At 45.1% G+C, this 12441-nt stretch overlaps 1 protein-coding gene across 7 annotated transcripts; it reads left to right on the forward strand.

The window, feature by feature from the left end:
- The first annotated feature begins 1015 nt into the window (after window positions 1–1015).
- Window positions 1016–12369, forward strand: AGT (angiotensinogen). 7 transcript variants are annotated; one of them, XM_083831059.1, is made up of 5 exons: window positions 1016–1129; window positions 4396–5212; window positions 9475–9739; window positions 10022–10166; window positions 11151–12369. In XM_083831059.1, exons 2-5 carry the CDS (start codon window positions 4420–4422, stop codon window positions 11340–11342), a joined length of 1395 nt encoding a protein of 464 aa, XP_083687185.1. In that variant the 5' UTR covers window positions 1016–1129; window positions 4396–4419; the 3' UTR covers window positions 11343–12369. The 7 variants fall into 7 exon arrangements, with proteins under 7 accessions (XP_083687185.1, XP_083687184.1, XP_083687183.1 ...); XM_083831058.1 differs by having other exon boundaries at window positions 1021–1129; window positions 4393–5212; XM_083831057.1 differs by lacking the exon at window positions 1016–1129 and adding an exon at window positions 2842–2990.
- The last annotated feature ends 72 nt before the right edge of the window (window positions 12370–12441 follow it).

Genomic DNA, 12441 nt, shown 5'->3' on the forward strand with positions numbered 1-12441 from the left:
GAAGCATTATGAATATTGATGGGGAGTAGAGATTTGCAATTACCAACTTAAACCCGCAGGTTGTGCAGATGAACTGTTTGGGCCCTGCTTCCCATTCAGGGTACTTCTAGTCTCAAAGAAAAAAAACCTCGAATTTAGTAACAAATGATACATGACTACGTACAGGCTGTCTGAGTTAACCCAGTGCAAATTCGTAATCTGCAGAGGTCAGAAGTGCAAGCTCAACCTACAAAGAGCCCATGTTGAGGTTCTCGGCACTGCCTGTGGGCCAAGTCTGTGAGCAGTGTAATTCATTATCCTCTATCCATGGTAACTTCTTTCTCCATAAATCCCATCCTAACCTCGCAGGAGACAGGGAGACATCCTTGTAGTATGTCTGGCCCCTTCGAATTCAGATCTCAGAGCAAAATTTGGGAAGACTGAAAAACAAGCTGAGCAAAAAACCAAAAACAAAACAGAATAAAATATTTACTATTGTCTCTGCACAAAGTGCTGAATTTTATGCAGCCTTTCCCAGAGCTATCTGGATCAATGAAAACACTTTTCAGCAGAACAGAGACAGGGTGTTCTTCAGCAAAAGAATCACTGGCTTGCCAATCAATTGAAATTTGAGCTTGGAAAAAAACATATTCAAGACCTAATTACTCACTGTTGGCTGTAAGATCAGTGTTCCCCTACTAGGGTTAAAATTTCCAAAGCAGATTTGATAGCATTTACATAAAGAAGAAGAGGCAGCAACACCACCCAGAAGTTTTCATGGGGAGGCACATTGCTCCCCGACTTGCATGTCAGAAAAGAAAGGCTGGCTGGCAAAGGGATTTCATTTCAATGGCACAAAATGGGCGAGAAGCAAGGCTGCAAGCGGAGCAGTGACCACAGTACCAGCGGGAGCGGGTTTTCAGCCACTCTGTGCTCCCTCTCTGGAGAAGGCAGCTGTGGCCATGAATAACAAACAGGAAAAACAGAGGCAGGTTTTGAAGAGAAATGAGGGCAGTGCAGGGGGGAAGGGAGCTCAGGCCAGCTTATGTAAGGGTGGGTATAAAAGGGAGACATGAGTCCTCTCCTGAGATCAGGAGGAGTGGAGCAAAAGAAGGACAGGAACCTCTTCCTTGGACAGCACGTTTAAGAGGTCTGTGTTTATTTATACCTTTATTGTGGCTATTGCAAGATAAGATTTGTTAGGCGATGTGCGCAGGTTTTGGACTTTCTTTGTACAAGCAATGCTTTTAGGAAGGATCTTGCTTTTACCTTCTTGAGTTCCTAGCTTTTGGAAAGTTTTTCACCTATTTTTTTCCCAGTGCAATTTTTCTGGCACAGCTCTCTTTGGGGAAGAAAATCTGTGGACACCACAGCTGAAAGGCAGGATAGAGACTCTCCTCTTGCTGAAGTCTTCAAGCATATGTTCATTCCTAAAACCATGGCAACCCAACAGGAAAAAAAAAAAGCCTGACAAAAGGGTCCACATATAATAATTGGAATAACGCTTGTGCACTCTACCTTAAAAATGGCTCAGAAGTAGAATGTAAAACTGACTGTAATTAAGTAAGTCTTATTAGGACAAAATATGTTCCCAGGTGTGGCAATGCATGTTCTTCACAGTCTGAAATCTCCTCCTTTAGCAGAAACTGAAAAGATAAATGACAAAGATGTAAGAAATACACTAGTGCATAATGGTGCGCTAGACCACGGTGCACTGCAGGAGCCACAGAGTGACTGCTTCTCCTATTGCCTGGATCCATGGCCAGGCTCCATGCATTTTATAGCCGTCTGGAGATGGTGCAGATGCTCAGGGATTGTTCTGCTGCCAGATGCTTCTCAGAGTGAGATGCTCCAGCAGCAAGAGGAGAAAACACCTTAAATATTTCAAGCTGTTTGCTTGGGCCTCATTACATGACAGCATGTCATACAGGCCTATGCTCAGGACTCATTACAGCTAAAGTAATCAAATTGTTCAAATGAAAAGCAGTGCCGCAGAGACAGATATTTTCCATCCCTCTGTCACTTGTGCTTGGCCTAGCAGGGCTTGGCTATCTCTGTCAGCACCATCAGCTTCAGTGGCTCCAACAGCCCAGGTGCACCCACAGCATTGTTCTGCCTTGGCTTGTGGCTTCCTCCTTGAAGTTCCCATGTAACAGGACACCATGGCTCAGACCAACTGCATCATCCCCGGTTTAGCCGGCTATTTAATTGCATAAAGAGGAGAAAGGGGCACACCAAAGCTGAAGGATCACTCCAAAAGCAGCAGATAGATCTCTGAATCCCACTGCTTTTTCTAAATAAGACTTGGGAAGCTGAGAGTGGGAGAGGTAAATTCTCTGTCAGCTGGATCTGGTGACCTAATCCATCTAGTTTTCATCCTCTCCTTTCCACCACATTTTGCTTTGAAGAGGAAAACAAGCAAGCTTTTGATCTTCTGGATAGGTCAAGAGGGTAAAAAATGGTAAAAATTGACATATCACACTCACTGATGGGTACACAAGCCACAAGTCAGAGCTTAAAAGCAACTTATCCAAAAAGGAAAAAGTCTGGTCTGACTGTGCAACAAATGCAGGCACAAGGAAATCTGCATTTCTTTGAGTCCAGCACAAAACGAGCAGAGTTATTTTCAGGTCCTATAATCAGTTCTTCTGCGTAATGAAATGCCTGTGTCCATCTCAGTAAATGTGTAACTGCAGGCTACACAAATGCGCTGGGTCGGGTTAAAGGTTGTGTATTGATCTCTGGAGTTTTCTGTGCATCCAGTGATAAATCATGCTCCAGTTTTATCAGGCCCTATCTGGTCCGAACTAACTTTTTTTGGCCTCCCAGCCTGTGATGTAAAGTAGCTTTGTGCAATGTCACTGGAGACTTTTAGAAAGGCCCCTCCTCTGGGAAGGGCATAAATGCCCTGGACATCACCACGCACAGTTCCCGGAGCAGGAAGGTGCCACAAGGAGCCTGTCCCAGAGGAGACATCGTCCACAGGGGGACACCGGCACGGACGGAGGCTAGTAAGCATACTCGATGGATCTGCTCTGCATGCCAGTTTTTCAGCTCAAGTTTTCATGCTTTTCTGAAAGGCTCTAGGCTGACTTCTTTAGGGAAATAAATCACGTTTGCTTCACCACAGATCGGGCCTGGTGTAAGTGCCGGCAGTGAGGACTGCCCCTCTTGCTGTTTCTGCCCATGAGGGTCAGCATGGTGGCTCAGGGGAGAAGCAAGCTCTGGCACCAGTGGGGCTGGGGAGCTTGCTGCCAGCAGTGGCTGCTGTGAGGCAAATAAGAGGGTGAACAGAGTTGCAACTAACAAGATACAACTATTAGTGTAAAAATACAGCCCTGATTAACAGCATTTTTGGCAAATGATAAGCATTATTCATACAGAAGTGTCATTTCTGACTCATTTGGATTTCAGATATGCAAATCCGAAGTTGCAGATTACAAATCCAAGGAAGGCGCAACAGAGCTATTAGTTATCAAAAACTGGATACAGGAAATGTGAGAATTATAAACACAGTTTGTCAGTGTGTTTGCGTATACATGTGGATGTTCATATGCATGTGCATGTATGTGTGCCTATGCCTTTTGCATTCCCAATATTTACCAGGTCCTTTGTTCTGAAACACTGGCGACATCAAAGTTCAAGAAATTTCTCTATTTCTAGTCAGGAAAAACAAAAGCAGCAGGAGGTCTTTTACCACAGGAGGACTGCTCACACAGAAGAGAAAACCAGAGTTTATCCCTGCTAACTCTGTATTCAGATAATGAAGGTGCTATGAAAATAAGCTCTTGGTTTCCGTGTTAGCACATTTTTGTAAGGGAGCCCTGAGTGTGTTTGCCTAGAAGCTAGAAAGAATGTTTGCACTGGGCTATGGAAACACAAAATGCTTCGTTAGTGCCAGATATTATGCTGACTAGACATACAAAGTAGGAGAGTTCAGCAGTGGGACCTTACGAGACCTGGTTTCCAAACCCACTTCCCCTGTAACAGCAGGCAAATCGCTTAACTCGTCCATGTGTCAGCAAGATTTAGTGCAGCAATTTGCAGAGATAGCTCTGACTAGGTCCCAAGAGCAATATAGCTGCATTATTATAATGTTTTGCCAGAACTAGCACAGTCTAGCTTGCAAGCCTAACTCATTGCAGAGCACTACCATGTTGCTTCCAGTGCTCAATCTTCAGGATATCGCAGTTGGTAATGTTGACATGCTTGGCACGTCCCCACCTGCTGCCATGAAACTGTTGGCCATTTCACCCCATCCTTTTCAGGGAGCAGGCAGTCCAACTGGCACTCTACACTACCATTCCTGTCTTTGTAACTCCAACGCAGTATGAGCACCTCACCATATAAATATGAGAAACAGCATTTACAACAGGCTGATCAGTCTTCTTTCCTCTTCACTTTTTCTTTCAGCAGACACTGTGGAAGTGGTCTTCCGACATGAACCTGGCAGCAGACCTTCTCTGCTTGCTCCTGTGCCTCACTGCGGTGGCTTGTGACCGGGTCTATGTCCATCCTTTCAATTTGTTTTCTTTCAACAAGAGTACCTGTGAGGATATGGAAAACCTGGCCCAAGAGGGAAGGAAAACATTTGTCCTTGACTCCATTGACTCCCAAACCACACCTGCCTATGAAGATGACCTGATGGACAAAGTCAAGCTGGACACCCCGAGCCTGAGTGGCCGTGGGAGGCAGAAACTGAGCTACCTGAAGGACTTTGTGCATGTCCTGGGCATGCGGTTTTACAATGAGCTGAGGGAAGCACGTCGAGGCCAAAATGTCCTCCTGTCCCCAACCAGTCTCTATGGCTCCATGGTGTCTTTCTACCTGGGTGCATCCAACCAGACGGCCACTGATTTGCAGGGTTTGCTGGGATTTGTTCCCCCATCTGGAGATCCTGACTGCACCTCTAGGGTGGATGGGCACAAGGTCCTTGCAAGCCTGAGGACTATTGAAAGCCTCATCAAAAACAGGGATGAGGAGCTGCTCTTTTCCAAGACACTCTGCCTCTTCTCTGCCCCTGGCATACCCTTATCTGAACAGTTCGTGCATGACTTGTTCCCCTCAGCCGATGCTTTCTACGCCCGAGCTGTGGACTTTACAAACCCAAGTGAGGCAACAAAACAAATAAACACCTTTGTGGAGGCCAAAAGTGAGGGTCGAAGCAAATGCTTATTGACAGACCTTGACCCATCCACCGATCTGCTGTTTGCGGTGGATGTCCGCTTGTCAGGTAAGGGTGAGCAAGCACCTGTGTTGGAGGCAGGCTGGGTGGACAGGTAGCAGCCCTGCTCCTGGGAAGGAGGCAAGGTCAAACAGCAAGGGGGAAGAGCTCAGGTGAGAACCTGGAGCACAGCCCCATGCAGTGTCCCATTCCCAGGGTCCTGTCTCCACGCTGCCTCCCTTCACTCAGCCACAAGCCAGCAAGGGCAGTGGAGAGGAGGTGGAGGGAGATGGCCTCAGGGGAAGTTTCCTTGATCAGGAAACCATGGGTTAGGAAAGCTGTGGTGAGATGAATAATGGAGTACCATGCTTGATTTCTTACCACAAAAGAACTAAAAGTCATGAGGAGTTTCTGGCAAAAATCATGAAGATGTAGGTTTAAAGCAAGCAAAAGCAATACTTTTCCATAGTCTGGAGGCAATTCTAGGTCAGAAAGTAAGCTACCAGTTAGTGAAACTGGAAGAGTATCCAAAACTAGAAGTAAGGCAATCCTTTAATTACCTAGGGTTGTTCCATTACTGCTGTCCCAGAAATACTACTGCACCACAACTCTGAGTGTACTTGCTTTTCAGCATCCTAGTGCCTGAATGTAATACCAGAGATGGCACACCTTAGGGCAGTTTGTGTACCAGTGACTGTATTTCAGTAAATTTGCAGTGAGATTTAAGTTTCTAAATGGGTTTCTACTGATAAAGGGTGGAGCTCAGGCGTGCATTAAATGCTTTTGTGCCTTTATCTTCCCACTTGCAAACTGGATTTCCAGTTTTCTTTGCTTTTCATGGGTGCTGTCAGAAGATACTCCATAATGCGATCATTGGTCATAGGCAACATTCGTTCACAAGGCGAAGGTCCTGCTTATCACACTTAATTTCATTTTATGACAAGGTCACTTATCTAGTTGACCAAGGGAAGCCAGTCAATGTAATCTTTTTGGATTTCAGTAAAGCATTCAATACGGTTTCTCACAGTATCCTTCTGAACAAATTGTCCAGCATGCAGCTAGACAAAAACATAATGCAATGGGTGAACAATTGGCTGATGGCTTGGACTCAGAGAGTTCTAGTAAACAGGGTTACATCAGGCTGGTGGCCAGTCACTTATGGGGATCTGCTGGGCTCCATTTTAGGGCCAGTTCTCTTCAAGGTTTTCATAAATGACTTGGATGTAGGACTAGAAGGTGTTTTGAGTAAGTTCGCAGATGATACTAAATTGTGAGGAGCTGTTGACTTTGTTGAGGGTGGAGAGGCCTTGAGGAGAGATCTTGACAAGCTTGAGAGCTGGACAATCACTAACAATATGAAGTTTAACAAGAACAAATGCTGGATTCTGCACCTGGGATGGAGCAACCCATACTGGGGGAATGAGAGGTTGGAGAACAGCCCCACAGAAAGGGATCTGGGGGTTCTGGTCAAAAGCAAGTTGAACATGAATCAGTGGTGTGCCCTGGCAGCCCAAATGGCCAGCTGTACCCTGGGGTGCTTCAGGTATGGCATTGTCAGGCTCGTTGAGTGAAGTGATTGTCCTGCTCTGCTCCATGCTGGTGTGGCCTCACCACGAGCACTGTCTGCAGTTTTGGGCACCACAGTATAAAAAGGACATAAAACTATCAGAGAATGCCCAAGGGAGGGCTACCAAGATGGTGAACAGCCTAGAGGGGACGATACCTGAGGAGCCCCTGAGGTCCCTTGGTTCAGCCCCGAGCAGAGCAGGCCGAGGGGAGGCCTCACGGCGGCCTGCAGCTCCCTCACGAGGGGAGCGGAGGGGCAGGCGCTGAGCTCTGCTCTCTGGGGACGGCGACAGGACCCAAGGGAACGGCATGGGGCTGGGACAGGGGAGGGTCAGGCTGGGCGTTAGGGAAAGGTTCTGCACCCAGAGGGTGGTCGAGGACTGGGACAGGCTCCCCAGGGCAGTGGGCACGGCACTGAGCCTGCTGGAGTTCAAGAAGTGTCTGGACAATGCTCTCAGACATATGGGTTGATTTTTGGGTGGTCCTTTGTGGAGCCAGGAGTTGGACTCAGTGATCCTTGAGGGTCTCTTCCAGCTCAGGATGTACTAGGATTCTATGAACAGGTCTCTCCCATGTCCTAAGAACAACACTGTTGTAAAACCAGACGTGAATAGTCATATTAAGACTTCTAACTTCTCTTGGAGCCTTTTCAGGGGATTACACACCTAGTTGCATGTTTGAGGGCAGAGGCATCCAGACCCTCAGCAGCAGACGGCCATGGGGAGCCATTTCAAACCCAGTGGGGTTGATTTGCTGTGGTTCATGGCTGTCCCAGTATTAATGGACTCAGCCCCAAAGTCAATACCAGAGCTTTGAAATTTTGTGTGATCAGATCCAAATGCGCTACTGTAAATTAATAAATAATTTAAACGGTACTGCTGAAGAAGCAGCTTATTTGCCTGTCTGGTTTATTTGCCAGATCGGATTTGTTTTGTTTTGTTTTTCTCCCTACTGGCAGCATTTAACAAAACTGCGTACAACTAAATTGTGACGTGCAGCACTCATGCTTCAGATAGCAAACTTTCTGCATCCAAATTCATGTTTAATGTTCCAGAGGCAATTAGCTTCCTGGCACTTTGAGTCAACTCTTTATGGGAGCTCGTTTTACTTAACAGGAACATAAAAACTGCCTGGAGCTAATCCAAGGTCTGTGCCTTCACACGTCCACCCCTGCCAGAGGGCAGTGCTGCTTCAGAGAAATGGTGGGAGCCACCAGTAAGGAGCCTACTGCCTCACCTGCTGCCTTGCAGGCAGTTGGACACTGCTTCCTCTATCTGTGACATTCCTTATGTCCTTCCCAAGACTATTTAAAAAGTTATTATCCCAGCTTGATACATTTAACTCTCTGAATGCTTGGTTCTTTTTTTTTTTTTTTTTTTCCCCTTTTGTTTTATTCTGTTACACTCTTGACATCTGCTGTCCTGTGAGAGTAAGTTCCGGAGGTTACACATGCAAAGTGTCTCCTTTCTGCTTGCAGCTTCCATCCCTCATTCCTATGAGATACGAAAAAACAGTGAACAACTCTTTATTTTTATTTTATTTTATTTTATTTTATTTTGTTTTGTTTTGTTTTGTTTTGTTTTATTTTATTTTGTTTTGCTTATACCTTTCACATCTCCTACCCGCTGCTGCTTTTTGGTGAATTTACACTAAGTGGAAATGCCTAAATGTGCTTTTTATACAAGGTTATTTAGGAGACAAGTGTTCCTATGCACACCTTATTATATACTAAATGTGTTAGGATCCAGCATTTCCCTGGATTTATTGGAGAATAGACTATTTAGCAGTACAGCTATGCCAGCTCCTATTTTATACTAATATTACTTTAATGAAGGCATTCCTTTCTTTACCAGAACGTATAAATCTGTTTTCCTAATTCCCCTTTCCACAAAACAGCAATTTCAAGACTCCTGATCTTTGCCCTTCTCACTGATGGCAGTAGTTTCTTTAATGTCAACAGGATTATCTGCCTAACTGGGCAGCAGCACTGATCTATGGCAATGAGCAGATAACATGTTGAAATGCAAAGCTGCACGGAAGCAGCAGGAGGTGAGAGCAAGGCTTCCCATACTTGTGAACTGGGTAAGAAATTTATATCAAGGTTTAGCAAGTGTTCAGGTATGTCCCTCTTGACCTCCTAGGCTCAATCAACCCTTTGGTGTTGTGCTTGCTACTTTCCCCATTGCTTTGGTTCTCAAGATGGCCAAAGGTAAGACCCCAGGGTGAGCTTGTACCACCTTCTCTTGCACCAGCCCCCTGGCTACCTCAGGAGCCAGCTCCAGCTGTGCGAGGGCACTCCTGCAGCTGGCCCTGCCAGATATGGTCCCAAACAAGCAGTCCTAGCACGTGGTCGTCACAGCTGCTCATGGGATGGAGAGGAAACCCAAACCGTCCGCATCAGACCCATGAGCCACCTGGGAACCACCTTGGCAGCTTGGGAGGGAGCAGGTAACAAAGCAAGCAGAAAATTCTACCAGATTTATTGCATTTCCTGGTCACAAAGCTGGTAGAAACAGCAGTTTTGGTCACAGTCCTGATGATTTTTCAGACTCTGTTCTGTAAATCTGCACTGCCTCTGCCTGATGCTACCAGAAGGCATATTAAAGACAGGTTACACATGTTTACAGTAGCTAAGTATGATTTTACACACACTGCCCTTACCTAGTGTGGTGTGTTGTTTTTAAACAAACAATATACCAGTTAAGGGGCAGAGGGGAGGAAGGATGAAAGGGAAGATTCAACTTCTTTCTTGGTCTGTTTTTCAGTGAATGCTAAGAAAGCCTTCCGGCTAAAAGAGCCTCAGGAGTTCTGGGTCGATTCGAACATGGCGATCTCAGTCCCCATGCTGTCGGTAACTGGGACGTTCAAGTACAAGACTGAAGCCAGCGAGACTTTTTCTGTGATTGAAGTCCCTGTCAGCAAGAACGCTCTTCTGGTGCTGCTGCAACCCATCAATGGCAACGACCTGGACAAAGTAGAGTCCAAGCTCCCTATGCAGTCTGTGGCCTGGCTCCAGGATCTGTCCCCAAGGTACAGCTTGGACACGCATGTACCCTCCCATAGAAATTAGTGGGACAGGGTGCGCAGAGCAGCCCTGCCTGCTCCCTGCTTTCCTATAATGGTCAGATCCTGTCAGGGAGGGTGTAACAACTAGTGCAAACAGAGATTCACAGAAACTCAGGGACAACAGACACAGTATTAGTAGAAGAAACATCCACTGGCTGCCCATAATCTGCCTAAACACCACGCTTCGATACCAGAGGATGTGCTCTCATCTCTCTCTCTCCCCCTCTTCTCCTCTCTCTTTTTCAGAGAAATTAAATTAACTTTGCCAGAGTTAAAAATAGAAGACAGCTCTGATCTACAGGAACTTCTTGCAGATATGAAACTGCCTGCATTGCTGGGAAAGGGGGCAGATCTCAGTAAAATAAGTGACACCAATCTAACTGTTGGGAAGGTATGGTATATATCACTGGTGTTAAGCAAAATATGCCTTCTGCTCAGCTTTAGCCTGTTTAACTGTAGAACATGACCTAAAACAAAACAGTAAGAGCGACGAGGGATACTTGATCAGCAGGGGACATTCAAGATAACTGAATGGTACTGAATACTGTTTCGATTAATGTCACAGCAGAACAGGTTTGCTTTACACCATTTAAATTTCATCATTACAGCAGGGGATGCAATACAAGCACCACGTCTGAGGTCTGAGCACACTAGGTTCTGTGCACACAAATTAGCCTGCATACCAAGAGCTTGAACAACTCAAAGTACCACAGCTGGACTGAATGATGGAGGCTGCAGTACATAGAATCACAGAATGGTTTGGGTTGGAAGGGACCTTAAAGATCAGCCAGCTCCGACCCCCTGCCATGGGCAGGGATGCCACCCACTAGATCAGGTTGGCCAAGGCCCCATCCAACCTGGCCTTGAGCGCCTCCAGGGATGGGGAGCTTCTCACAGCTTCTCTGGCAGTTATTGGGCTGTTCCCTTGATCACTGTGGGACTGCTCCCAGAAATTGCAAAACCAGAACCGAGCATGGCACATTGCCTCACCTGAAGACAGGTTCAACCATTCAGGTCACAAGGCAAAGAAAGGGGGATCTTAAAGGGGAGGGCTATCTTCCATTAAAAGGCAGAAAATTATGTTCTAAAAGTGTAATTTCAGTGCCTTTGCCATTTTTCTTTTTGGAAGATGTCCTACACTTGGAGCTTTGTCAGGATAAAGGGTACTAGGATTTCATACAGCCGAAGTGTACAAGCTGCTGTACAGCCTTTTCACATTATGGAGCAAGTGCATCAAGGGGTTATTTGAACATCCATGGAGTCTATCCTGTGCTGGCTACAGCTGATCTAACTTACTGATTACTTCATGTGCTTTTTCATCTACTTAAGCTCTCACTATCATGACTCCCGATTACTTTTATCTTTTCCTTTACAGGTCATAAATAAAGCCTTTTTCAAACTGACAAGCGATGAAACAGATCAACCAGAAGACCCCACAGCACAGAAGAAAGATCTGGGGCCACTCGAAGTAACACTGAACAAGCCATTCCTTTTAGCTGTTTTTGAAGAGAAGTCAAGGGCAATGCTTTTCCTTGGCAGAATAACAAACCCACTGCACACTGTTTAAATGCAAGCACCAAGAACTGGGGCAGAGGGAAGGGGGAAGGTGTGGAGAAGAGAGAAACGATACACATTTCCCATCACCTTTTTCTTATTCATCAGCTATTTTTATGATCATGTGGAGTGGTCTACTTAGCTTTGAGATGAAGCAGGTAGTGTTTGAAATACAGCTTTTTGAAAGCTAAAAATTTGCAACATTCCAATTTTGGTCATCTATTTCATGTGGGGTGGTGACTCACACTCCTCTACCAGCTTCTCTTCTTTCCTTCTTCCCATCTTGTTTCCCTTCTGCCCCTAGCAATCTTTTTCAATGTAGTGGGGACAGAACAGTAGTCAGCAAGCCACTGACTTAAAAAAAAAAAAATGATTTTATGAGCGCAAGCAGCATTTACTACAGAAAGGTAGGAAAAAGGAACTCTTCTGTTCTTGAGCGGTCACTTTTTGTTTGGTCAGTTTTGCAAGAGACATTCCCTTTCACTTTTTACAGAGAAAGTTTTACAATTATACACAGAAATTTCTAGCTTGATCAGCACTATTTTCCTTTAAAATGCTGCCAACATCATGGGCAAGCTTTGCTTGTCCCACTGAGACAAGATTTTGCCTTAGAAGCAAAAACACATTTATAGGAAGTTTCTTCTTTCTGCAGCCCAGATGGGTATGTTTATTTCTTAACTCCATGGAAAAGCTAAAAATATGGTTTGGTAGCATTAATGAACTGCAACGTATGAATTCTCATAGTGTGACAGCATTATCTCTGAATTTTTAGAAAAAAATAAGGCTTACTATTCCAATACAATTCCATTACTTAGAATATTTTCTAACCTGAGAGGCATTTATTACAGCTTTATAGTGAAAAGAACATTACTGGTTAGAGCCCAGATCTGTAAACCTTAACACATCCAAACCATATGTTCTTAAAAGAATTAAGAACCAAAAAAAAAAAATAAAAAATAACAGTATTAGTGGCAGTAACCTATACTAACGGTGGTTGTGCTGATATACATGAATAAAATGGCTTCAGCAGTTCAGTGCAACTTCTTAGCAGTGTCATAAAGGTTTGAAACAAACTGGAACCACAGATTAATTATTAGACTTGATTCCTGAAT

Source organism: Anser anser (assembly GCF_964211835.1).
Source record: "Anser anser genome assembly, chromosome: 3".
Lineage (NCBI taxonomy): Eukaryota > Metazoa > Chordata > Aves > Anseriformes > Anatidae > Anser > Anser anser.

Excerpts from the sequence above, each read along its gene's own strand:
- AGT (XM_083831056.1), top strand. The coding sequence starts at position 2,883 with ATGCCCTGGACATCACCACGCACAGTTCCCGGAGCAGGAAGGTGCCAC. Across the intron at positions 2,991-4,392 it reads ACCGGCACGGACGGAGGCTA|CAGACACTGTGGAAGTGGTC; the intron begins GTAAGCATACTC and ends TTTTTCTTTCAG. Across the intron at positions 5,213-9,474 it reads GGTGGATGTCCGCTTGTCAG|TGAATGCTAAGAAAGCCTTC; the intron begins GTAAGGGTGAGC and ends TCTGTTTTTCAG.